The sequence below is a fragment of the Passer montanus genome, unplaced genomic scaffold (genome assembly GCF_014805655.1).
Source record: "Passer montanus isolate IOZ18808 unplaced genomic scaffold, ASM1480565v1 scaffold4, whole genome shotgun sequence".
Lineage (NCBI taxonomy): Eukaryota > Metazoa > Chordata > Aves > Passeriformes > Passeridae > Passer > Passer montanus.
The window spans coordinates 4,959,762-4,987,026 of NW_024368818.1; the positions used below are offsets into that span (position 1 = coordinate 4,959,762).

The 27,265-nt window shown below is 39.0% G+C and overlaps 1 protein-coding gene across 5 annotated transcripts in view; it reads left to right on the plus strand.

Moving 5' to 3' along the window:
• The window catches only part of ZDHHC20 (zinc finger DHHC-type palmitoyltransferase 20), a 45,447-nt gene that overhangs the window by 10,524 nt on the left and 7,658 nt on the right, over positions 1-27,265 (plus strand). For 3 of the 5 annotated variants that reach the window (XM_039718337.1, XM_039718338.1, XM_039718341.1), the window contains exons 2-9: positions 7,335-7,361; positions 12,218-12,312; positions 16,296-16,416; positions 17,812-17,881; positions 18,996-19,028; positions 19,810-19,930; positions 25,059-25,094; positions 26,166-26,298. In XM_039718337.1, coding sequence (XP_039574271.1) covers positions 7,335-7,361; positions 12,218-12,312; positions 16,296-16,416; positions 17,812-17,881; positions 18,996-19,028; positions 19,810-19,930; positions 25,059-25,094; positions 26,166-26,298 — 636 coding nt within the window. The remainder of the gene's footprint in view (positions 1-7,334; positions 7,362-12,217; positions 12,313-16,295; positions 16,417-17,811; positions 17,882-18,995; positions 19,029-19,809; positions 19,931-25,058; positions 25,095-26,165; positions 26,299-27,265) is intronic. The other 2 variants (XM_039718339.1, XM_039718340.1) reach the window with 1 other exon arrangement.

Genomic DNA, 27,265 nt, shown 5'->3' on the forward strand with positions numbered 1-27,265 from the left:
GTTTGTCAACACCAGCTGATTATCCTGTTTGTCACTCCTGTCTCTTGCAAGTGTCCTAGTAATGTCAGCTACAGAACTACTGGAGTTATTCCTAACACAAAAAGCATTTTCACATGTGTAGATACTTGAGTGTGGTGTTACTATGAGCTTGATCTGGCCAGCCTGAGGATAAATACCTGTCCTTCAAATGCAAATGTAATTAATTAGTGGTGTGGACATTAGGTAGCTCCATTCAGATGCTTCTGAATTTCCATGCCCTTCTATCAATTCTGCTTTTTTCCATTTGCTGATGTGCCAGAGAGAGCGCAGCTCACTGACTGATGCAAGTAAGAGCTCTCTTTGTCTTTCGAGAAGAAACCAGGCTTTCTTTTGGCTCTGTCTGATAGCTTAAAGACAATATTGGAAGCAATTTATGCACAGCACTTCCATGTGACTGAGCAATAAAGCTGTTACTGTTATGATAAAGCAGAATTTTTGGTAAAAAATGAATGAAGTCCAGTAATATGAGTAACCAGCTGAAGAAAGTGTGTGTAGAAGTAATTCTAGGGTTTAAAACCCATCAAAATGCAAATAGAATGAGCAGTGTCGATAGTAATTAAATAGTCAAAGAAAATCAAGTTACATTAGGGGGGTTTTGAGCAATTATGGTAAATTGAAAGTGTGTAGTGCTTCTTGGGGAATGGGGCTTTTCAGGGACAGCAGACCGAGTGCATTGCTGGAGCTGAGTGCTAACTTCATATTTAGAAAAATCCTTTAGTTACTCAGGCTGATACATCTCTTAATACAAAGTAGTTGGTGTGGACTGAGATTAAGACCTGGCCACACTTCTTCTGTGTGCTGGCCAAGTGTAACTCTTGGTTTTGAAATCAATTAAAAAGTGCAGGCACTCTTGTTGAGACGACCATTAGGAGACCTTTGGTATAACTTTCGAGAATATTTTGTAGATGCAGAGGTAAGCAGCCATCTGTAGGATTTTATGGGTTCCAGAAGTCAGCTGCCTTTGTAGCTATGTTTTTGAACTGTGTAAGTGGTAGCACAGAATTTACTGTTCCCACAATACGTGGCAAAAATCTTCCCAGTTGTCATAGATAAATTCATTGCTAAATGTAACTCAGTACCCAAGAAGTATCTTGCATTGCTTATGCTAATTTCTGCTGTAGACTGGTTGTATTTATGCATGTACTCTCTGTATTGAGGCTGAAAAGACCTTGGTTAAATAAAAAGTTGCTTCATTATTGTGATAAGAGAGTATTTTCTGGGCAGCAAGCCTCCAGCTGCTCTCAATTACTTGTTCCAGTGAAAGAATCGTGTTCATATTGTTTAAACCATAAAACAAATCATAATGATAGCTGGTAACAAGTAACAGAAACATTCTGCAGTGCAGCTTGAACTGCCTTGTTTGAAATATGGATTCATTTTGCCTGTCCCTGTGATAATGCTTCTCTGAATCCTGTAGCAATGGGCATGGCGATCATGACTGTAGGAAATGTGGTCATAAAGCAGAGCATCCCCCTTTTTACCAGTGTTTCTTCCCTGGCTGCATTTTCTTTCTCCTATTCCCTCCCACCCCAGATTTCTCACACATACTCACTACCTGCAGTGCCTTTGGAGGCATCATCTTGTGATCATTTGAAGTCACAAGGCAGCTCTCTCGAGTGCTCCTGCTGAGCAAGGATGTGTGAGGAGTTTGGGCTCTGGCTCATAGGCATCGGTGGCCCTGTCAGCATTTCTTTCCCCTCTGGTGACTGTGTATGACCCAGGACAGTGAGAGGTCACTCACTGCCATTCCCTTCACCCTGCAAGGCCCTGCTGTTGTGGTCACACAAACTTGTACTGTGGTAGCTCCCATCTTCACTGGTAGCTCAAACATGACCCCAAGTGTGAGCTGTCGCTTTTTCTCTGTTTGTCTGCCATAGGGGAGTGCGTAGATGGTTAAGAGGGATAACTTTTATACACCCTTGGAGCAGGAGTTGTCCACCACAGGTCACACCTCTGAGACAAGCATGGTGTCAGACCTGGCTGATGGTGCAGCCGTGCTGCAGAGCAGCCCCAGGCAGTGCTGCTGCTGAGGCACATGGTGTGGCAATGTGACTCTTGGTGCTGGCTCAGCACAAAGGAGCCACATCTCCTGCAGCACCATTCTATAAAGTGTTGCTTTCTGAATCCCCTGGCAGTGTGCTGGGAGCAGAGAAACATGTGTCTTATTCCTGGATATCTGAAATTGAAATACATCAGTCTGGTGCCATATGAAGATAATACAATTCTAAGCTCATATGGCTCAAAATTCTGCAAAGAGCATTCATGGTGGCAATTCCTGGACCCACATAGCCTTTTTAGCAGGGACCTGGCAACATCTTCCTGCTTTGGCTTTTGGCTACATGGTGCTGGCAACTTACTCATCTTGAGTCATTTCTCTAAAACAGCTCCCAGCTGTTGAGGGAGGAGAGCACCTAGTGAGTGCCTGCCAATGGGAAATATCTCAGTGTGGGAAGGTCACAGAATTAAAGCTTTTAGAGAACAGTGGAGAAGTGCTAAGGTCTTCATGTTCTGTTGCTGCCCTGTAACAGAAGCCAAATGAGTATTTGCTCATGGAAATTTACTCACTGTCCTGCTTGTATCAGTAAATAGTTTTTCTGTCAGCTTCTTGTGACTGATTAAGGTCTGCTTTTGCAAGTGGAAATTATGTAACCATAAATCTAAGTTACACTTTCAATAAAATGCCATTTTCTGAACAAATTAAACAGTGATATGATGTCAGTGGTGCTTGCCTTTGTAGACAGGGCAGTGCCTGTAGTGGTTTCTGTTGAATTTCAGTGCTGGTAACTTCTGGAAATATATGAGTGTATGTGTGCCTGTGTGTATGTATAGGTATGTGTATAGATATGTTTATTTCTTTATTTGTACCCCATTTCATGAAAAGCTGAGAAAAGTTAAGGCTGTACAACTGGTGAAGGAATGCAATTGCACTTTTATCTCTCCTTCTTCCCACCCTAAGGAATGTCAGCCAAAATATGAATGTTTCTTTGAAATTTGTAGAAAGGCTGGAATAACCGAAGTGTGACTCCTGCTAAGAGCCATCGTGGGCGTGGATGGGGAAATAAGCATTGCATTTCAGTAACAAGATCAGTTCTTGTCCTTTGCTGGAGTTGAATTTCTTCCTCTGCAAGAAGCATATCTAGCTATGGCTGGAACATGCCTTTTAGGGGAGTAGGGAGATATGACTGGGGAGGGGGCAGTTTATTCCAAGCTTGAAGACAGATGTCTTTTAGCATGCCTCTTGCAAGGTCTTGGGAGATCATAGCACCTCTTTGCCTCAGAATAGAGAGATTTGGTTTTTTCCTATTACGCAGTAAGTTGACGATGCTTGAACACGTCATAGCAACCCTGAAAATAAGCCTGAAACTAAAAGTAAACCAGCTCCCTAACATATTTTTCTTTTAGAGATGAGATATTCTGCAAGGTTTCCTTGAAGCAGCTTAAAAATGCTCTGAAGCTTTCTGAAGGTGACATTTCTATCACTTCACGCTCCAAGAGGAATGCTTCCAAAAAGTGACATTTTCCACCAGTTTCATTTGTTACACAGCTAATGATGTCCCTGTGTCTGCAGGATTGTTTCCTGTGATAAAGCTGTAGGCTCCTGCCTCTTTCATTCTTGTGACATAGGTGAGATGAAAGATAACAGACAACAATGTGAGGAAGAGTATCTAGGAAAGTGTAACCAACAACTGGGGTCATAAAGGAAAGTGTCTTTGTTGCCAGGGGTGATGCTAGGTGTCTAAATCAAAACTAAGACAACTTTTTCCTCTATGAAAGTCAAATGTGCGATTTGTGCTTGTTCCCTAAGTGGACAGAGTTATAAAGTACATTTGAATCCAGCCTAATATAGGCTGTATGGTGTATTTTAGAGGTAGTATTCTGTAGAAAGGGATTCCACATACTTCAAATTGTGTGCTTCATCTCAGAGGAGCTCCAGAATGCTGGGAGGTCCGGTGGGTGAGCTGCTCAATGGACCAGCTGACAGCGTGTTGCACCTGTACATTTCTGGGCAAGCTGCAGCAGCATGAAGTTCAGTGTAGGTCTGTCTACCTCTCTTTACAAGCAGGTTTGCTGCACTCCTTCCTCAGACTGAGTTTGGAAACCCTGAGGTAGCCAAGATAAAGCTCTGCACTGCAGTGAGACAGGCAGGGCTTGTTCACTTTGTTCAACTCCCCTGGTGCTGTAGCACTGAGAGGTTGAAGCCTTTGAAATTCTGAGGCCATAGTGAAAACTCCATGTGCCTGATCATGCAAGTGCCTGCTTCTGAGATCTTTGCATTGAAGTAAAATGCAGCTTTCACCATCTGGTTATGTTTTGGCCTTCCCTGACAATGTCTTTCTAGAACTTCATAAGTCTTCTTACAAAACAGGAACTTAATACTAAGAAACAAATCTAAAGAATATTTTCCTTTTGTAGCTGAGCAATTGATATGGCAATATATTTTAAAATCCTCAAAAGAGCAGGTGTTTTACACCACTTATGTTTCTGAATCATGGGCAGTTTGTGTTGATTGCAGTGCTTAAGGCACTAACTTTTGCTGATGCATCTATCCTAGTGTATAGTGCTGCTGCATCCTGAGGTTAACATATAAATCATAAGCAGTGTTTATTTTGTTTAAAAAAAAATCAATAAAAAGGCAGCACTGCCTTGGGATTTTTTTCCCCATCCCATGTCCCAAACAAGAAACCATATTTCAAAAATGTTTGAAGTGAGAATGGCATTAATTTAGCATCTAAACATCGCGAGCAGCAGAGGAAAAAAGTAATAGGGAGCAAACTTGTAACTACAGGCCAGGGATGGGACCCACAATGGCAATGTCATGATCTGTGAGCTTTTTTCCCCTGATGTAGAGTTCAAAAGCAAGAATTGATTTCTTGATGGTACAAAGCTTCATGTTAGATGGCCGGCCTAGCAAATACTTAAAAGTCTTTTTTACGTAAAGATTAACTATTAACTTATGTGAAGAAAGGCTTTGCTTTGTAGTATAAAGATCCTGGAAAACTGTTCATGTGCCATCTGCTGAGTGGATTTGGACTAGTAGGGTTACTGTTCATTTAATCGACTTGACAATGGGCATTAGAACTGTGAAAAGGATAGAAACAATAACTTGCATAAGCCTCTGAGAAGAGAACAGGACATCTTTTATTTCATCTGAGGATGTTAAGACAGGATGAAAATCACAAGCATTTCCATGTTGGCTTTTACCTCAAACTGCAGGAGTTTCTCAAATTAAAATTGTTCTACACAGTCTAATAACTGCATTCTAACCTAAGGGACCTATGTATGAAAGAGAAATTATCTCCCTGGTGCTGTGAAACTTAATTAATTTTTTGAAGGTTATTTAGAGATCTTTTTGATGAAGTCCCACGTGTGATAAAATACTATCTTTTTTTTTTCTTTGTTTTTGCATGCAAAACCTGTTCATTATTTTGAATCTTCAAACATCAGATTTGGCTCACAGCTTTGTTTTGTGCTGAGAGCAGAAATTAGGCTACAAATTGTGGAGCACTTTAAGGACAATTACATCCAGAAATCCTGATGTTTTATAGATAAGTATGTTCTCCCGCCCCCAACAGAGGATAATTAAGAACTTTTTTATATTTCTTGTCCGAGGAAATACATGTTTGTGAATGAATGTGTGCAAAGGTGTTTACTTAAGATATGAGGAGCCAAAGACAAAGCTAAATCTAAGGTACTTTTAGTATTTTTTTTAAGTTAAACAAACATACTTTGCAAGCTTATTTTACCTCTGACTTTTAAAATAATTTTTGTCTTCTCCTTGCGATGTTGAAAACATTTTAACTGGAGAAGTAACACTTTGGTAGAATTTTAAGCTAAAACATTCACAGGATTTGCTCTAGAAATAATTTGACTTCTGAAGCATGCAGTGGAGTTTCAGGCAGAAACATGGGAGCAGGCTGTGCAAGTATGCATAACTAATGTGAAATGAAGCTGTTCTTTAGGATTGACCTCCTTGAGTCTGAAGGCAAGATTGTTCTATCCCAAGTGGTAATTTCTTCCTCCTTTAGGTGGAAGGAATCAGAACCTTTTCCATTTACTTTGCAGAGGCTTCTGTGTACAGACTGAGTGTGGATATTTAATGGAAAGGGTTGGGGGCAAGAAAGAAGGAAAAAAACCCTAAAACATGTCTGGACAAAAAGGGGTCATCTGTACATTGAGGTGTCATCTCATTATGCCTCTTGCTGCCCATGGAAAGAGGCACAGGTGCATAATGCAGTGGCAGACCCTTTCCCTGTAGGTATCTGCAGATAAGTGAAAAATGCCATCTCTGTGACAAAGCTGCCCTCAGAAGGCAATCTGCAATGCACACTCAAGCCCTGCAGATGTAAGTCTAGTGTACATCTGGAAAAGGCTCTTTTGAATTGCTGCACAGATTAATGACAGTAGAAATGTCAGAGCTGGGAGAGGGGAAGCAGTGTGTCGTGAGCTAAACTGCAGGAGGCATGGTGTGCTCTGTTAAGGTTTTGCTCATGCTGGTGACCAGAAGCTTAAATTTACTGCATAAGATGGAGTCAGGAAGGATCCTTTCCCCACTGAGTTTCAGTAATTCGGTGTCCAAGGAAGAAATCCAGCAAGGGAAGTGATATGAACACAGCAACCAACAAGTACAGCAGCTCTCTGTTCAGCATCATCCCTGAACCGATAAACTGAGTGTGAAGGTTTTGGAGAAGCCTGAGGGCAGGAAGATGTACTAGTCAGGCAGTGTACAAGGTAGATTTGAACAATGGAATTTGCTGTTGGTGTAAAAGGAGATGAGGCTATAGGAGATAAGGAGGTGGAGAGATTTTAACTGTGTGTGAAGAATTCAGGTCAGGGGGGAAAAAAGCAAAAAATAATATGTGACAGGAAGAGAGAAGTGGAGGGGGAGGAAAACTTAAGGAAGAAGGTTATATGTAACAGTTTCACAGGGAAAGTAAGAACTTTTCATTTCATTTTCTGCTTTCCAGTGGTACACCTGTTGGCCTAGCTGTTGACTCAGAAAAATTAGTTAGGTGCATATAGGAAGGGGAATATGCATAAATTCTGTCTAATTATTGTCTGTGGAGTCTGCTCGCTTCCTTAGCCCAGGGAACTGCATCCCTTCAGCTCTTTCAGTAACTTGCCAGGCATCAAGGTCTGGCAGGAGGAATATTGACTCCTGTTTTACCCCAGTGTTGGGTGGGGAGGCTCTGCTAACACCTGAAATATTCTTTGGAACAAGTCAATAACCTTGTATATCTCACTTTTAGAGAATTATTTAATTCTGTACAAATTTACCTTTTTTTTTTCTCTTCCAGTTACTATTTCTTCAACTGCCGAAAAAGGTAATTTTTAAATTTTTTATGAAGATGTAAATAGCTGTTTTGCATGCAAATCCTAAGGGACATAGAGTTTAAATGTACTTCTTTATGTGTGAGCTCTGTGTAGTGAGTGCTAAGAAACAAGGTAAATATTGTACAGTTGAGTCTGTTTTGTTTCTAATACCACAAACTTGGGATGACGACAAGACCTCTGACTAACGCGAGTAATGCAACTATGATTTAAGTTTGCATTTATTTTTAAACGGGTACCTACTAAGAACAGAAAAAGGAGAAGAGGGAAGGAACTGCAGCGCATCTACAATTCCATTTTCTGTTTAGGTCTGTGATCTGAAAGACTTCTGGAAGAGGATGAATTGTTGTACTGCTTAATATTTTCCAAACAGCTTACCAAATTCCTCAGAACACCATTCTTAAGGAGTAGTTAGAATTGTGCAAAACGCAGCCATTTCAAAAGTGGCTACACATTATAATTTTCAATTTCCAGGTCAAATGTTTGAAGCCTTGTTTTGAGCAATTTTAATCTTCATATTGGCTTTAGCAAGTACATGCCACAGTGGGTAACAGTACACAGTGATAGAGATAAAAATTAACAAAAAAAAATCTAGCACATTGTTTCTGGGATATTTGTTTGGGAGCTCGTTCCAGTTTATGGGGGAACATGAATGGTAGATTAAGCACAGATTTGCACTTTAATTATCCACAGAGGGCTGTTTCAGACTGGTAAAAGCTCTCATCTCTTAAATATTTTGCAAAAGAGCACAGAACTGGAAGCTATTCTAGCAGTTTTCTTCCTGGTGAATGTCTACCAGAACACTGTAAAAAGATGGAATCCTGATGGAATTTGTTGTTTTTCAATTTCTAATGGAGAGCTGAAAGAGTAGGAAAATCTTCAAAATAAACTGTAAGCCATTCAAGATGTGAGCTTGTGTTACATGGATTTTTTCATCCCATTTTACAGCTGGGCTTTACCCTGATGTCACAAAATTCTGCAAGCTGCTGCTGTATTTGCTGTTAACCTGTAGATGAATAAGTTTTACTTTCTAATTTTTTATGGAGCAGCAAGATTCATGTATCAGTTAAGGAATTCTGGCAGAGCAATGTTTGTGTTACATAGTCAGGTGTTTCCAAATGCATTTGTATTCCAAATGCAGTGCCTATCTGACTGGAACATGTTCTTCTAAATCTACCAGAGAAGGGAAATGCGAGATTAATTAATGAGAGTGACACTATCACTGGAACCTGTTAGGCTCTTAATAGCTGTCACCTGCATGCTGCTCCCATTCTGAATCATGTCATAGGCATCTTGTATGCATGAATTTATCAGCCATGAAAGTTGATTTTAAAATGACATGTGAAGTGTTTTTTCATTTGAAAATAAAGTGGATATAAGTTTTCTAAAGTTCTTATAAGCCAGCTCATGATAACCAGGAATTACCATCAGAAGAGTTGAAAGACCAAAGTTCCAGAAACTTTGCTATGTAAATCAATAATGTGCATCTTAGCAAGTGTATTTTTTCCATTTTTCAGTGTAATAAGTGCTGCAGTTAAATGATTTGAATATAATGGCAACTTTTGATTAAATTAGTGGCAATTTCTTCACCCCGTTAAGGCTCATTTTTGCTTTGTAATTTTATATTCTTGTCTAGTTTTATATCCATTAGGATAGAGGAATAAAGTCAACTCTGAATCTCTGTTAACAGTGTAATATACTACTGTTATATATTATTGCCTCTCTGTAATCTGACTCTGTCTTGAAAGTAGTATTAAAAATGATTCAGAAAAGAATGTTAAGGGCAAATCTTAGGAGAGCTTAGCATATTTTAGGAGGATTCTGAGACCATGTGTTAAGACATTGTCTTCTTGAGGCCATAAATTTGGTATAGTATGCATCAGTGCCTTTTAAAGAGAAGTGACTTCACTAGGATGCAGTGTGGCACAGAGAATCCTGGGTTGCCTTAGTTTAGCCAGGACTTCCTTGTGATTCTGAGTCTGGCTAAACTGGCAGATACTGGGGTTTGAGGTTTTTGTTGTTTTTTTCCATCTAGCTTGTAATTACAAGAAAATGAGCTGACTAGGAATGAATCCAGTTTACATTTGTTCTGCAAACAGATGCAAGATGCTTCGGGGAGTAGTCTGTAGAGGAGCTACTGATACCCAAAGTGGTGGGTAGATGAACTGCTGAAGTAAAGCTGTTAAAAATGGTATCTTCCCTCCCTCTCATTTCCTGGGGAGCACTGACAGGACAGTTATGTGTAATCACAGTAGGAAAGGCAGCATGGGTGTAGGAAAAGAAGCAAGAATTTATTCAGAGTGAATCCACTATGGACTGCCAAATGCAGGTTCTTTCCCTGGGTGGTGCCCATCACTGGCTACTGCCCTTGGCTTTTAATGATGGTGACAGATTGCAAGAGGTCAGTTACATGAAGAGCACTTCAATAGCTGCCTCTGTCTAATAAATAGTGGTGGCACTGGCACAGATCTGTACCCTAGACACAGCCGGCTGTGGTCCCTGTTATTCTGTGGGTTTTAGGGACGTTTACAGCCTATGACAAAGTTTTGAGGTTCTCCTGTTTGACACATTGTGTGTGCACTAAAAATAATCCTTAAAAAGAACGTGAATTCTGGTGTGATTTTTATGGACAGAGTAGAACTGTTTACTGTGTAAGTTAGTTTTGCTGTGCCTTGCCCTTCCCTGTATCTCATTTCCTCTTTCCTTCTATTCAATTTCTCTTGCCCTCTTCTCCACCCAAGTTCTGATCTGTGCCGCTGATTCCACTCCAGTTTTATGTCCTTTTCTCCTCTCTTTCAAACCATTTTCTCATTCTTTAATTGCTTAACCACATTGTGTTTGAATGTAGAGTATGTTTTTCATAACAGACAACTTCTAATAATGCAGTGCCTACTACAGTAATACACAAGTTCTTTCCCATCGGGCGACAGATTTAGGATGGCTTTAGAAAAGGGTTTTGTTTCTGGCATTTTCAGTCATCTCCACAGCTGAAAATTTGCCAAGTCTGCCTATAAGGTTGGAGGAATCAGAGGCAAAGGTAAAAAGAATAATTCTCTGACAAAAGCTCAAATGCAATTTGTTTTCATTGCAATAAACAGTGAAAATTCTGAAAGATTATAAATTAAAGCCATGTCTTCTGTCACTGTGTACAAGCATTTTCTGAGCTGTTGGAGGTTCCAAAGTTTTGAGCCTTTTTTGCCATCCATTAAGTACATCATACAGCTTCTTAAAGGACTCTATCTGTACAGAAAAGTAGGTCAAAATTCCTACTTTACTGCAACTGAAGATAATATAAATATTTAATATGACTTCTCTAAGACTTGCTGTTCTAGCACAACTGATCTGTTTCCCCTTGACAAGTGATAAAAGAAACCATTAGAGGAAACAAGATTGGAAGAGGAGCTTCCTGGTCATAAGGTCTGCATTTCTGGTCTTTAAGAACAGCAATATCATGCATACTCATTAGAAAATTTATTGAGCTCCCTCCTAAACCCGCTACATTTTGTTGCCACTGTGTGTAATAGGACTTTTCCAGCTTGTATTTCTCGGATGATTTGAAAGAAGATAGTAAGAAAATCTTTAACTCACATATGGCATGACTGGAGTGCAGTGCTCTCCAAACTCCTGTTTGGGAATTTTAACTGTCGTTGATGACCAGTGCCTTCTGTAATGGCACAGCACTGTGCTGTTGCTGTTAGAAGTAGAAATTAAATTGAATTATGTAGGTCAGTAGGTAATCAATTACTTTATGATAATCTAGAACAGAATTACAGCATCATCTTTATCCAGAAAGGGTATTCACTTACATGCCAGAAGTGAGGCTGTGTTCAGTTCTGGGGTTTGGGGTTTTTGTGTTTGGGGTTTTTTTGGTTTGTTTGTTTGGGGGAGGGTGTGTGGTTTTGTTTTGTTGGGGCATTTTTTCGTGGTGAATTTTGTTTGGTTGGTTTTTGGGGGGTGAGTTTTGTCAATTTGCTTTCTCCCTCAAAATCTGCTTTGGAAAGTTCAGCAAGGTCCTGCTCATGAGTCAGGACAATCCCAAGCAAAAGTACAAACTGGGCAGAGAAAAGATTGAGAAGCAATCTAATCTTGGGAGAAAGACATGGGGGTGTTGGTTGATGAGAAGCCCCACATGGCTCAGCAGCATGTGCTCCCACAGCCCAGAAAGCCAGTGGTGTCCTGGACTGCACCCAGTGGTGGGCAGCAGGGTCAGGGAGGGGATTCTGCCCCTCTGCTCCGCTCAGACCCCACCTGCAGGGCTGCTTCAGCTCTGGGGTCCCAGCATAGGAAGAGCATGGACCTGTTGGAGCAAGTCCAGAAGAGGCTACAAAGATGATCAGAGGAATGGAACACCTCTCCAGCTGAAGACAGCCTAAGGGAGCTTATTATCCTGGAGAAGTCTCCAGGGAGACCTAATAGCACCTTCCAGTACCTGTAGGGGGGACTGCAGGAGTCCTGGGGAAAGACATGTTACAGGAACATTGAGTGATAGGACAAGGGGAGAATGACTTCAAACTGAAGAAGGGCAGGTATAAATTAAGTATTTATGCCTAATTTATTTAGGTAGGAAGAAATTCTTTGTTGTGGAAGTGGTGGGCAAAGGTTGCCCAGAGGGTCGTGGATGCTCCATTCTTGGAAGCGTTCAAGGTCATTTTGTAATCTATAATAAAAACATTGAGGAAGAGCAGCTGTAACATTTGGGGAGTGAGGGTGGGTGTTTAATTAATTTTTTTAAAGTGAACAGTCTTAGAGTGCTAAGTGTAGTTGTTTAGCCCTCCTCAAAGATCAGGGGGTTTATTTTTTTGTTCTTTTCAGCTATATTAACCAAATTCTGATTTGTATTTTATTGCAGTTGTCTACCTTGTAGTTTTTCATCTGTCATTCATCATGTTTGTATGGTCCTATGGGAAAACAATTTTCACATCTCCTGCAACCCCCTCTAATGAGGTAAGTATAATGCTATGAAAATGTCAATGCCTTTTTTATAAATAGCTGAACTGTTTTCAGTGATGAAATTTGTTTGCAGTACTGCATGATTCACCTTTCCCTTCTCATTGTCTAAAATAGAACAGCATGACAATGTATCATGAATGAAGATGATCATGTTAATCTTAAAATACCATATGCTTTGTGTAATGACATTTCCTTATGCAAAATGTGTGTTTAAATCATCACAAGTTGGCAGTCTTGTACAGTGCTATGCTATGAAGTAGCTTGCTTGAAACCTGGAATTTTTAAAACTGATTAATGAAATACAGTGACAACATTTTTATGTTTCCTTTTTAGGCAGTTTAGACTGTTGTTTGAGTAAGAAAGGGTAGTAATGCAATGTATACTTATGAACTGGAGGACTGAACCCACTTATTAGTCAAGGGTTAAGGTTTAGGAACACTGAAATGTGACTACATAAAGAAGCTTTGTATAATAGCAAAAGAAGGCATGATGAAGTTTTGTTTTGAAAAAGAACCATATTAATTCCAATAAGCCTGAGACGGATTACCTTGTTTTCCATTTTCTCTAATGTATGTGTATGTAAGGATTAAATACGGGCACTGAATTTAAAATATTGCACTTCTCTTCCTTGTTTTTATAAAGCTTTTAAACTGCCTAAACTGTTTGAGGTGTTAGTTGCTCTGTGGGGGTTGAATTTTTATTCTGTTTTCAGCAAAACTGACATTCAGTGCTAATGTCAACCTTAAGCATTCTTGAGACAAGTTATTGCCATGTTTTGAAGAAAAAGCAAACACTGCTCTGTAGTGCTTAATTATGGCTTAGAGATCTGTATGTTAAAGCTACAGAATATAAAGTGTAAAAAGCTAAACACTATTCTGCTGTTTAGCTAAGCAGAAAGTCTACATGCAGCTTGTTGAAGCTGGAGCAAAAGCTGTTGGTCTGGAGCACAAGTGCTGTGAGGAGCAGCTGAGAGACCTGGGGGTGTTCAGCCTGGAGAAAAGGAGGCTCAGGGGCAACCTTTCTGCTCTCTGTAAAACTGTCTGAAAGGAGGGTGCAGCCAGGTGGGGTTCGGCCTCTTCTCCCACGTAATAAGTGATAGGACAAGAGGAAATGGACTTAATTTGCACCAGGGGAGGTCTAGATTGGATATTAGGAAAAATTTCTTCACTGAAAGGCTTGTTGTCACAAGCACTGGAACAGGCCCAGAGAAGTGGTTGTATCCCCATGCCTGGAAGTTTTAAAACATTTATAGATGTGGCATTGGGGCATGTGGTTTAGTGGTGGACTTGGCAGTGCTGGGTTTATGGCTGGGCTTGATATCCTTAGATGTTTTCCAACCTAAATGATTCTATGAATTGCTAAACCTAAAAATTCAAAGGGACTTGTCTTCTTTGGTTTTGCTTTTTCTGGGATGATTTTGCAGGAAAACGAGTAGCATTAAGTCGGTTAACTAGTTAAAATGTGGTCGAAATGGTGTTATTCTAGGTTTTATAAAGCTGTATGAACTAGAGCTGCTCTTAAGGCTAATGCCTAATAACTTTCACTTCTTAAATTCTGCATTAATAGCAAACTTATACTGACAGTACTTTTCCTGTAGTTACGGTGATGATGTAGCAGGCTGTTTGTATTCAGCAAGTGAAAGGGATGGCTTGGGCATATGGCATGTAATGAATTTTTTGTATATTAACTGTGGAGAGAGGTCAGATTTAATAATATTTTCTTCTACAGCTAGCTTTAAATGAAAAAGGATAAAAAACCTCTCCCACCAGGACAACAAAAAACACACTCAAAAAATTTTAAAAGCAAAAAACCAACCAGTTTTAAAACCCAGCACCACTTCTGTTTCTGGGCAAACCCCTTCTGTTCATATACTAGTGAGTAATTTATGCTGTTTATACTTAAAAACAAACATGACTTCAGTATCTCTACATTGTGTGAGAGTGTCAATGTATATATTTTTAATCATTCAAACTGGCCATTCTTGCAAAACAAATAGCATCCTGTGATCTTACTATTGAACTAAAAAAAAGATTCTGCAGCTGCTGTTGTCTTAGTGTAATCCCTGTGCATTTGTCCTAAGAAAGAACAATCAGCATTATACAAGATCCAGAAAGAGGAAGGAAACAAAGGGATTCTTTCTGTTTTCAATAAGAACTGCTGGAACCTCATTGGGAATTCTGTTTGCGGTGTGGTAACAGACAACTTGTGATGCCTTTGAACATATCCTGCTATTGTCCTGAGAGACTGTGGTCTCATAGCCCTATTAAGTTCTGAAATTAGAACAGAAATGCAGCTTTTTGGAAAACCAAAATCCTATCCAGGATTTCTGCAGTAATACTATGATGTTACATGGACAAATTTAAAAAGTTTTAAATCTTTTTGTTGGGTTCCTTTTCTGTGCACTAATGGTTTGCCTTGAAATGTCATCTAGAGGGGGTAGTACTCATGTTTCCTGCAGCCTCTGCTTGATTGCGGGTCACAGAGACCTGGGTCATCTTGCAGACTCACAAAGGTAGTAGGGAATATTGCACTACTCTTTACTGGAATGATGCTTCACATCTAAACTTCTGATGTGAGCGTCTCCAGTTTTCATGCTTGAATAAATATCGATCTGAGTGGTTAAATTTAAATAATTAGGTCAAACTTTTGGTGATGGCTGAAATGTTAAATTTTAATTTCACCCTTCACATAGATTAATTCTCGTGTCTGGTTATTTAAAAGGGTATTATTTAAACATGTTTCATCCTTGAAGGGTGTGTAGGCGCAATAACTGGGATGGTGCTACATGTGACAGGAGGCTTAACTAGATTCTGTGAGCTGTGAGGCATCTTGCTTGCATTCTGGGTTAGGAAATTGCTGCAATTTCTCTGTGCTATGTCTTACTGCTTCCTCCTTGCTGTAAGTGGAGTCTTCATTGTTGCTTGCCAACTGACTGTAATCCAAAAGAGGAAAAAGTACATGATGAGAGGAGAATCCATGTGAACTAATCATGCACATGTTTTTGGTAGGAAAATACAGTCATATTAAACCACACTAAGCCAGTTTTTGTTCCAGCTGCACACATAGCATTTTCCACTCTCTACCATGAATGCTTTGTCTATGTGTGCTCATAAAGAGGGCTCTTGTAGTCCATGCAGGAAGCTCAGAGTTTAGAAGTGCTTTGGAACAGAAAAATACTAAAGAAAGTAGTCATTTCAGCTTCTGCTGCACAGAGCCTTGTCAGCACGCTGGGTTTTGTGGGGCTTACTGGGAAATACTGTTTCAGCGGATACCAAATGAAATGTTTCACAAATGACTAAAAGCTCTCCAGGTTTTTTTGGTAAAGGCTTACATTTCAGTGAGATTTCAACAGGAATGCTTGTGAGGCTTTACTCAGAATTGTAGCACATTCTCAAACTGTACAGGCTTTTCTGAAGTTGCTTTCAATACAACTTAAGAATTTTGAGATTAAAGTTGGCTACTCCCGAGTTAAAATTCCAGTTAAACTCTTTCAGCTTCTCTGCTGGAGCTGTGAAGCCCACCACACCCCTTGCCTGCCTTTTTTTCCCCCCATGTGGTTTGTACCCCTCTCTGTGTTAGAGAGGAAATGGGATAAGAGAACTTCAGTGCCATGTAGCAGCGAAGGGCGGTTGCACCTTCCTCTTGTTCACAGTTTACTTAATTTATGCTTATTGTAAATTAAAGGAAAGTCTGCACCTGAAAGCTCACTCTGAGTCTCTGTGTTCCCTTGTGTTGAAGAGAAAATACTTTAGACAATGGAACAGAGATAAATATTATTTTCTTGAAAATACATCCAGAAATTAAATACATTCAGAATTCATCCAGAAACTTAGGAGTTCTACGCATTTCCTGTAGCATTCTTTTTTTTGTTGTTTACGTGGTGCTTTTGGGTAAGTAGATGGGAACACCCAAAGGGTCTTTGAAAAAAAGTAATAATTAATCTTTCCCATCCTATCCATTTTCTACATCTCTCTTAGTTCTGCTTGTCAAAAGCTGATAAAGAACAATATGAAAAAGAAGAGAGACCAGAATCCCAGCAGGAGATTTTAAGAAGAGCTGCCAAAGACTTGCCGATCTATACGACAACAGCATCGAGAGGTGAGATATAACGATAATTCTATGCTCCTCAAGTTGCTGTTTATTCATTTGTTGCCATTGAATGAACAATATATTAAGCATATTTGCAAATGCCATGATGTTTTGTTATTTGTTTGTCCTGGTGTTTAATCCCCCTGAGAGAGTGCAGTCCTTTTTCTGGGGTTCTCAACATAAAGCCACTACTTGAAATTAAAAAAGAAAAATGTCATCTAGCAAGAAGAGAGAAGACAGCAATTATCTCCAGCTGTGGCAATTAAAAATAAACACAGCAAACAAACATAGTTAAGATAGCTTGAAAAAGGGAAAATCAAATGTGTTGCTCAATTTTGTAATCACTTCTATCCCAAATTAAACTTTTTCTTTTCTTTTTGAGCTGTTTTGGTTCAGTATGAGGAGAAATGTACTTAAGATCTTAACATACTTTTGCAATTTAAAAAGAAATAAGTGTTGTTTAATTCCCATCTGCAATTCAGTACAAATCTACTTATGGAATGTTTCTGGATTTGCTTTTAATATACGTAGGCATTTCATTCCAATTTGTAGATGAATGATCTGTGAAAGTGCTGTCTTATGCATATGTATATTCTTTAAAAATCTGTAGCTTTTATATGTGTATATATCTTTTTCTCTTTCTTGAAATTAGCAACCCTGTAGAGTTTCCAAAAATATAAACTTCTCAGAATAACCATTGCTGAGGTTTATTGTGACTTTTCCAAAGAAAGTCTAAGGACTCCTGGCTCTTTTGAATACAAGCCTCCATTTAAGAGAATTCCAGTCTTAAGTTCCTGGAGTGGTTTGGGAGGCAGTTGCTAGCTCTTATCAGTTCTGTTTAGCTGTAGGTGTTGGCTTTCCTCCTGCTTTCAAACTGCCTGTGTTGGTGTCTTATTTCCATTGAGATAAACCTGAAGGTCTGTTTAAAATATCCAGGAAAGATGAGGAAGAACTGATTTACTAAACAGTCTGCTAGATCATTGTTTTGCTAGATTTACTGAACAGTTTGCTAGGTCATTGGTGAAGTGGATAGAGAAAGACAGTGCAGAAGGTTGACTTGCTGATAGAATGTAGTTTCACAATGAGATGCCTTAGTAGTACCCTGTGCAGAGGTGAAAGGGGGATCAGTGCCAGAGGATGCAGGATGGGAAGACTTGGGAGTCAAAGAGTAAATGAAAATGGACTCAGTAGAGTAGTAATAGATACTTTTGAATACTTTCATATGTTACATTTCTTAAAAAATGAAAACTACATATCATATGAGGTTAGGTATGTGACAGTCTGTGAGAACAGGTGTGGCAGGGGAGGGCAGGAAGCTCTTTTAAGATTCAGTTCATGTTGAGGGGGAAAGCTTTCATAAAATCAGATGAGTTCTACTGACCTGACCCTTGCACTTAAATACAGCAATCAGATACTGTGATCGATGCCAGCTGATCAAACCTGACCGCTGCCACCACTGTTCTGCATGTGACGTGTAAGTGTCTGAATCTGGAATTACAGATCTTCTCTTTCCTGCAGTCATCACTTTTGTGTGGTCATGTCTTCAGTGGGTCAGTTCCTTCTGTTGGTGCAATATTATGGTACAGCCCTGTTGTATAAAGTGGCAGAACTTTTTAGGAAACCTGCTTGTAGCTTTGGAAAACAAAGCTTATATTAAAAAATAAATTAATTAAAAAGTAAAAAATCATATTGATTGAAACTAAAGAAAGGTAGGTCTGAGATACCAGCACCAGCTAAAGCTTATTATTGAACTGTTTCATTGTATCTTGTATCTGTAGCTTTGAAACAGATGTGTCCTGTTGAAAATGTTTATCTCAAAAATTGACAGTAGAGTCACATGCCTTTAACATTTCAAAAACATCACTGCTATTCCCTATTTTCATTGTGAATCATCAGAGGAGTCTGCACAGGCACTGAAGGCTGGTGCTATGCATGAAACTTCAGTAGGCTGAGCTTGAGGAAATCTCGTTAACTGAAGAACCTAATACACATCTTCTGGCTAAAATCAAATTTGTTAGCAAATACAATGAATGTCTCTGTGTCTGAAATGTTTGGTATCTCTCTTTACTTTAAAACTGGATTAAAGTGGCATGTGAACTATTCAAATTGCCCTTTGTGCTGATCTTTTCCCCCATTAACTTAAAAAAAAAAAAAGACAAGCAGCAAACAAAATAGTAGAAAAAAATAGCCCTAAGGTAGACTTAGTTGAAATGAATGCCAGGCTAACACACCTTATCCACATAACCCTGACAGATCCTTTGGATTTGTTTTCTCTGCACACACATAAAACTAGTGTGGCTTAATGAACTGGTACATGGTGTTGCTCAGTAATGCTCCCCATGCTAATTTAAGAAACTCTTCTCATAACTCTTCTGAATTTTAATTGGTTCTTTTGGGTGAAAGAACAGCTGCTCTAATATAGAGAATGGGTATGATTGAGAAGAGCTTGAAAAAGATACAGTAGGGCAAAATACTTAAAAAAATTAATCAATAAAAAACAACACCAAAAACTGTAGAAACTAAAGTTATGTGTCTTGGAAAGAAAACCTTTTTATTTGTCTTAACTTGCTGGAAATTCTCTCTTTCAGATGTGTATTAAAAATGGACCACCACTGTCCATGGTAAGTTTATTTTTAAAAAATCAGTATAAGAATGATGAATTAGATGCTGCTTCAAAAATGAACTTCTGGAGTAAACCTTGATTTCCACAGAAGTTCTTTAATATGTGGAATAAATGTGTGATGCAGTGTTAAAGTTGTAAGCCCAGTAGTCCAAATCATGCATTTTCTCCTTGTATAGAGAAACCTTGACATTAAGGAGACCTGTGAGAAAATCCATTTCTTTCTTTTGTTTACTCTGTTGCTGTTAGCAGGAGAGGAGATACCCACTGCAATGGGAGAGCAATTTCTGGATTCTAGATTGTATGTATGACACACTCAGACTCTTCTGCAGTTTGTATTCACTGGTAGTCAGTAAAAACATTATCTGCTATCACTGTGAAAAACATTACTACCAGTAGTTGACTTAGGGATGGTTTTGTAAGCAAAGCAGCATGCACTGAAATTGATGGTGAGGTTCCTGTTACTTTCTCTGCTGACTGCAGTTAGTTTGTAGCAGGAATTGCTTCCTGTATGGACCATCTGTATTGTAACGCTTTGCCAGTTCATGTCCTGTCCTACAGAATCATGGGGGAGCAAAATTCATGTGAGAGGCCCAGATCATTCAGCCTGAGAAATTTCCTTCAAAGTAGTGGCTTAAAATGCTTCTGAAACACTGGTGCCAGAATGTTTTGGACATACCACTGACATCATACGCATTTTGCTCTGCAATGTATTGTGGGTTTTTTGTTTGTTTTATTTTTTGTATACCTTAGTAACCTTTTTCTCTTTCCCCTCCTTCTAGGGTGAATAATTGTGTGGGATTTTCTAACTACAAATTCTTCCTCCTGTTTTTAATGTATTCCTTACTGTACTGTTTGTTTGTTGCTGCTACAGTCTTGCAGTACTTCATAAAGTTTTGGACAGTAAGTTCTAAGGCTTTTTTTGGTTGTTGTTCATTTGTTTAATCCTGCATGTGTTATTGAAGGCTGCATCAGCATGTTGTCACTCACCATTTACTCTGTTCTGTAGTTCACTATCATTAATGACATCAATCAAAGTGACTGAAGCAGGAGAACCTTATGAATTTTGATGAAGTAAATGTATTACACTGCCTGGGATGAGTAACTGGGGGGAGGGAGTTTTGATGAGGACACTGCAATTTCTCTGCTCCATCAAAATTGAATGGCACAGCTCAGGTTTTTATGAGACTATGGGATACGGATATGTAGATAAAGAAGGAACAGACCCTATCAAACAATTACATATGTGTATGATTATATATATATATAAAGTACTGACAAATGTGAAATATAAATAACAATTTTGTATCTTCCCAAACTTCTCTATGGACAATCTGCTGCCACATAAGGCAGATTCATTTGTTGGGAACAGTCTGAGCTCTGTTTTGGAGTTTGAACTTTGTATTAGTGGCTTTTATGACCTGGTATGAGTAGAAAGCTAAGATATGTACAGTATGAATTCTATACATCTTCCTTGCAAATGTTGTCAAATGGTTAATACACATACATGCACCTTAGTATGTTTAATAACATTTACATGAAGGCAACCATCCTTGTATGTCAGTGTTATATTGCTCCTATCAGCTTTGTTCCAGTCACATTCCAGGCTGAACACAGTGCCTTCTGTAGTTGTTCCCTTTCATCTACAAAAAGTTGTAGAGTGCCTTCCTATCCCTAGGCTGAAGTGTTAGTGGCAGAATTCCCTTAATCTGTTTCCATTAATGAGCACGCTAAAAGTTACCGCAAGTGGAAGGTCTCACATCTTTGGGTAAATAATACCACGTATTTCTTAAATGCTGGCTGCTGTCAGAGTAACTGGGAAAAGTAGTAATTATCTGCAGCAGTAGATACTGATATTTGCTTTATTGGAGCAAAAGGTTGCTGCCATGTCAGGGTAAGAGAAGCTTGATCATGTATTCAAAATAGCTGTACTTTGAGACAGTTGGCATTAGGTAAGATAAACTGTGCAAAGATGTTTGTGTTCATCTAAACTTGTGGGTCTGATCTGCCAAAGTACTGCGTTTCTTTTAACCTGTGAGTTTTGTATAGCAGCCTGTCACTGGAGGGCAAGGAGCCATGTGGAAACTGAGCTGTCAGTACTGTGAGATGAAAGCCATAAACATGTTTATCAGTCATAGCTGGGTCTTAAAAGATATTTCAAATCAAATTGTCTGATTCTGCTGTTCAGTCTTGCTTGGCTGTAAAATAGTTAAATTTTCAATCTGTGAATGTGCCATTTCCAAACATCTGCCTGGCTGCTTTCCAGTGCTTTGTATGCAATTTCTAAGGAAACTGTAGATGCGCTCTTACGTATTTACCAGTCAGTGCTTGAGCAAAAAAAAAGAAAAAAGAATTTGCTTTGTTATATTACTTTATAATTGTTAGTGCAACAAAAAAGGGCACAGGACAACTGCCTACAGTGGGCAAACATTTAATACCAACATTTGCAGCAGGACTCTTCCAAAGCTCATCGGACACAATGTTGAGTGGACTCTTGAGCAGAGGAAGTAAACTTAAGAGGGATTATTTTTTTATTACTGATTCATTTGTTAAAAATGCTTCCTGCAGGAATGGGCTACTTCTGAATTGCAACAATAGACAATGTAGTTGTGTATTTGCTTTCAATTCCGGATACCTCCAAGACAGAATCTGGCAGTGCCCTGATCTTAGAAGCAGAATAGGTCTCTGACTCACTTTACTCACATTAAGTCACCCACTTCACAAAGCTAAGACACTTCTGAGCTTATAACTGACTTATGAAAGTACATTTCCAGAAAGAGGTGGCAGCTCCATAATCATGTAGGCTTGCAAATTTTTCTGTGTCTCTTGTACATAAGCTTTAGGCAAGTGCTCTCTTGGATGGTTCTCTCTACATCTGTATGCAAAGCAAAGCAGAATGCTGCTGACACATGCTGTCTGTAGACTGCTTCAGTATATTGCTAATCCTCAGCTTTGTCTGCTACAGCATCAGACAGATTGCTGTTTGGACATTTGCTGTTGAGGCTGTCTAGATGCACAGAACCACTGAATATTTTGAGTTGGAAGGGACCCTCAAGAATCATCTAATCCAACTCTTCATTAAACGGCCCACATGGGAATTAAAAACCCACAAGCTTGGTGTTATTAGCACCATGCTCTAAAACTGAGCAAATCAAGATTCATTTTTGCTCCCAAAGCTTGACTACAGGAAATGCTACAGTATCCCTTCAGAAGGTAGTGCTTATTTTTTGCTCCCTCACAGATGTTTTTCAGAGACTGTGCAACAAACTGCTGGATACATGCAGTGTTGGAAAGAAGTATGGACTGCTTCTTGGGGAATGTAGCCTGGGGGAAGAACTTGTTGTGGAGGTGTATGTGCTAACTACACAAATGTAGCAATGCATTGTTTTGCACTGTTGATAATACTTGCATAGAGACATGATGCTCCTACACAGATACTTGGAAGCATTGTGAGACACGCACACCTACCAAATTCTTCTTTTGAAGAAAACCTTTGTATTTCTATTTACACGTGCAAGACTTACACAGCACATTTCATGCTCTATGCAGAAGTGCTGAAGAAAGGTCTTGATTCTGTGCATACAATAGTGGAACAACTATACTGGCTGGAAGTGCTTACCACAGGCTTGCACCCTGATGCTGATGTTAAAATCTGTTTTGTAGATCAAGGGAATGTGACTGATTTCTTTATTTATATCTATAACTGCTTTTTCTATATTCATGACATTTTTATTTCTACCTCAGAGGTTGTTAAAGATAAAATGCCAGTTTAACCAAATGTCTTTGACACAAACACCAACACTGGCTTGATGCCCAGTGCTTGATGCCTTGTTTACACAGTGCATGGTGATGCTTCCCAGCTTCTATTTGTCTACTCTTATTCTTACTGCACTGCCACCTCCTTGAAACCATTATGTTTTCCAGACATTTTCAGTGTCTTTCACTGTCCTCCAGCTTAATTTTCAGTCCTGAGTGTAGCTAAATAAAGGATGTGATACATGTCCTGGGTTGATAGCACGTGCTTCTGCAAAACTTCGGTTGTATTAATTATAGGGGGCTAAAAAGAAGAGGAGTGGTTCCATATCATTAGTTAGAAGTCATTCCTCTTGCCTGTATTAAGGATGTAGAGCAGATATGAGTTTCTTTTCAAAGATTAGGCTAGACCTATCTACTGAAAAATGAGGAACAAATCAAGCTCAGCCCTTTTTGTTTGAGGGTTTTGTGGCCTGGTACCAATCAAATGACTGTTTGGAAAGAGTTTGTAGGGGCCTCTTGAATTGTGACTGGCTTCAGCCTATTGTGTGCTAAGTAGTCCAGATTGTGTTTTGCAAATTGCTTCCTTTTGTAAACTCTGCAGCTCTCTCACATGCAAGTCTCTGCTTCTGTGCTGCTGCTGAGCATAATGATCTTAAATAACCAATGTCTGAAGTTTCACTCTCTTTTCACATGCGGGGGGCAAGTGGACTGCTGCTAGAACACCGCTGTGAATAAGCTTGTTATACACACGAAAAGACTGCATGCTTCTCTCCAGTAAAGAATTGGCCTTTTTTGAAGGATGCTTCAGTTCTGCAACTGTCATTCAGGAAGTTAGAACCAGTGGCTGAAACTGGGTAGTCAGAAGAGGTAAATGCTCCCTGGGGATCATGCAGATTATTCATACATATTTCAAAAAATCCTCCAGGTTTTAGAGCTGCTGGTTTAGGAAGATTCAAATGAAATAAACTTAGATTTTCTGACCCACAGAAAACGCAACGAATAAGCTGCTGCTGCTCTTTTAGCATCAGAATAAGCTCCTCAGAATTCCTTGTAGAGAATTATTTTGTTTAAATATGTAGTTTCAAAAAAGTCATAGGAATTCAAGTTACAAAAATCAGTTGGGTAGATGAGAAACACTGCAGTGTGCTTTCAGGTAGAAAGAGGTACTATTGCTTCAACACAAAGCTTAGGAATAAGCAGCAACTGGAATATTTTGCTAGGCTGGATTTCAGTGAATGGCAAAACACAACGTATCCCTACTGCAGGTGGAAGAATGACTGTTGCACGAATTGTCAGTAAATATGTGATAAAATGCCCAGTAAAAAGAAAGTAAACTTAAATGGCAGTTTAGAGAGCTGGACTTTGCTTGTCATTTGCTTACTGTAGAATTATCTGATGGCAACTAGCACTTTTGAAAATGCTGTGTATATCTGCCTGACTCTATTGTAGATGCTTGGGCTCTCCCTAAGCTTTTTGCACATGTTAATGGAATTTAAAAACCATACATATTGCCTACAACAGATCAGTTAAGTGCTAGCATCTTAGCCAAGATACCACTCTTTAGGTATAAAGTTTGGAATTTAAAAGCTAATTTGAACCAAGCTTTCCTGTTTCTTCCTTTGTTTTCTCAAGCACTGGTTCAATTTCAGGTGTTATACCAAAGATACATCCTACAAACTGCTCTACATTGAAGGAAATTAAGAAGAAGAAAAACTGTACTGATTTGTTATCTGACCTCTTTTAAATGAAGAAAATTGTGCAAAGAATGGCAATTTATTTCTTATGGTTTTGGCTAAAACTACGTCTAATGGTAATGGATATGTTCTGAAGTCAGAAAGATTTGTAATTAATAAACCATTACTTTATACCTCAGGAGTATTCTGAGCTTTTCAGACCTTTGTGAATGGCTTCATCATACAGAATATTCACATAACTCTTATTTGTGATGGAAACAACTAGCGAAGGAGGAAATTGGTGTAGTCATGCTGACCAAGCTGAGCAACCAGTTGAAAGTGATCCAGTCACGATCTGGACTCCAATACATTATGTTTTAGTAGAAGATTTCATGCCTTGGACGTTAGTAGCAGGCTCTTGTGTACTTCTTCATTTTCTTGGAGAACAGGGGCTAAAGGTGCTGATGTGCTTTGGAAATTGGCACATCCAAGAGCACATTTGCACACCAACCATTTTGTTCCTAACAAAGCCTGTGCTGTTTTCAAACACCCTGTCTTAACATAATACTAGTGTTTAATAAATTGTCTTTCTTTGCGCAAAGCTTTGCCGCAGGAAAGCTGCAGAGAATTGTCCAAAGGTAAAATCCAATATTGCTGTCATTATTTAAATGTGGTTCCTACTACAATTTTTCTAGTACAGTCATTCATGGCAGGTATTTACATCATCACAGAAGGAAGGAGACCTAGTAATCTGTTGCCTATAAATATAAGCAATGTACAGGGAAATGGATATACCTATGTGCACTTGATCTTAATTGAAATGTGTTTTAGCTTAAAAAAGAAAGTCAGCCATAGATAAATGGGTGTGCTGAATGCGCTAATGGAAAAAGTAATGGCAGTAATGCTAAGTAAATAGCTGGGTAAAAATAGCCTCTCTGCTTTCATAATGTTGTTAAAGGTCAACTGCTTGAAAGTGCTGTGATTTTGAGGATATAGAGCTGGGATAGTATTATTACAAATCCCATTGGCCTTTTGAAAGTCTGAAAATAGTTTGGGGTGGAATTGACAATCTGATATGGGTGGGAATTGGTTTCTTTGTGGTGGTTATACTGAAATTGTTGTTTTCCACATAGATTTCTGGTGATTCACTTCTGCCTGGTCAGACGTGTCAAATTTGTTTTGCTAGGTACATGCTTGTTGTTGCTTGAAAATTAGAGGTAATCAAAAATTGGAGCTCTATCCCATGTCTTGTTTAGGACTTGTTCATGACAGCCATTTACCTTTTATGTTCATTATACCAGTTGAGAATTAGGTTCAGTATTACTACCTTGTGGCAGGAATTGCCCTTTTTTTCCCCTTCAGAGGAAGTGACTTTGGACATTTTTTTCCCATGTCTCTTTGGCTGTGGCTGCACAGTTAACATTTTCTGGTATAGAAAAATGTTTTGCCTTGCCCCCTACTGTGCATTTGAAAACTATGGATGAACAAGTGCACTCACAGTACTAAACATGGGGGAAGGGGTACCCATGAGATTTAAATGCTGTTGTTTAACATGGCACGAAAGGAAAGGCTGCTTCTTTTCTTTTTTGGTGAAAACTGAGGTGAAAGACCTACAGCAGTCTGGGTGTGCCAGGAAATGTTCAGCAACAATAGTGCCTTAGTTGCTGGGAAGTGTTAACATATTAATCTCTTTCTCTCTTTCTCCCCAGAATGAATTGCCAGATACCCATGCAAAGTTCCACGTACTGTTCCTTTTCTTTGTGGCAGCCATGTTCTTCATCAGCATACTGTCACTCTTCAGCTACCACTGCTGGCTAGTTGGCAAAAACAGATCAACTATAGGTCAGTTCACTGGGATATGAAACTTTTCCTGGTCCAGAAAAACGACAATTCATTGAGAATGTGAGGCCTACATGATATGTCATCACATATAAATGGATTTTTTCAATACTGTGTGATAAAAAGCATATTTGGTGGAAGTAATTAAAGATGAAAGAAATGGGAAGATGAAGCCTGTGGGGGGTCCTGTGCTGGAGCCAAGCATTCAGATTTATGATGACTGTTCATTTCTTTTTTCTGTATTTTTGAGACCTCTGAAGCATCATCCATTTTTGTTGTGATTTTAAAGCATGATGTAACCCAATTGCTACTTGCCACTCTGTTGTTCTAATACTTTGAGTAGCTGGGTATCCCCTACCAAGTCAGAGGCTCTGCTGTACATGAACTTGTACTGCATTTTGAACTAGATACAAACAAGTATTCTTAAATCCTGTGAAAGAAAACTGACATAATTAGGAAGTGGCTTGTAACAGTGTGATAAAAATGAAAACACTGATGCACATTTACTAGGTAATAAGAGATTCCCATCATTTTATGCCTAAACATTTTACATGGCATTGATCAGCATAAACAAGCTATGTGCATTTAATTGAAGTATTTGAAGTTCTTGCTAGGAAATACTTGAGAGTGGTTTTTGCAGTGTGTGGGGGGACAGAGACTGATGAGTATTTCTACAACTGAGTAAGTCAAAATCTTATATCTTTCATTGGAATTTAAATTTCTAGCCTCAAAAATAAGTAGGTTGATTAAAAGTAAAATAATTTTCAGCTAGAATTTTTTTATTGGTTGATAGGAGAGTTATTTGAATTATTTTTCTTTTGACATATCTGCAGATAAGGTATACTCACAGTTTCTTTTTAGCTTTGAGGAAAACTTCAACATACTCTTTACCCAAAAGTCAGTGGTCATAATTGGCAACACAGTTCTTTGTCTGCTTTCTGGATCATTATCTTAAAAGACAAGATATTGG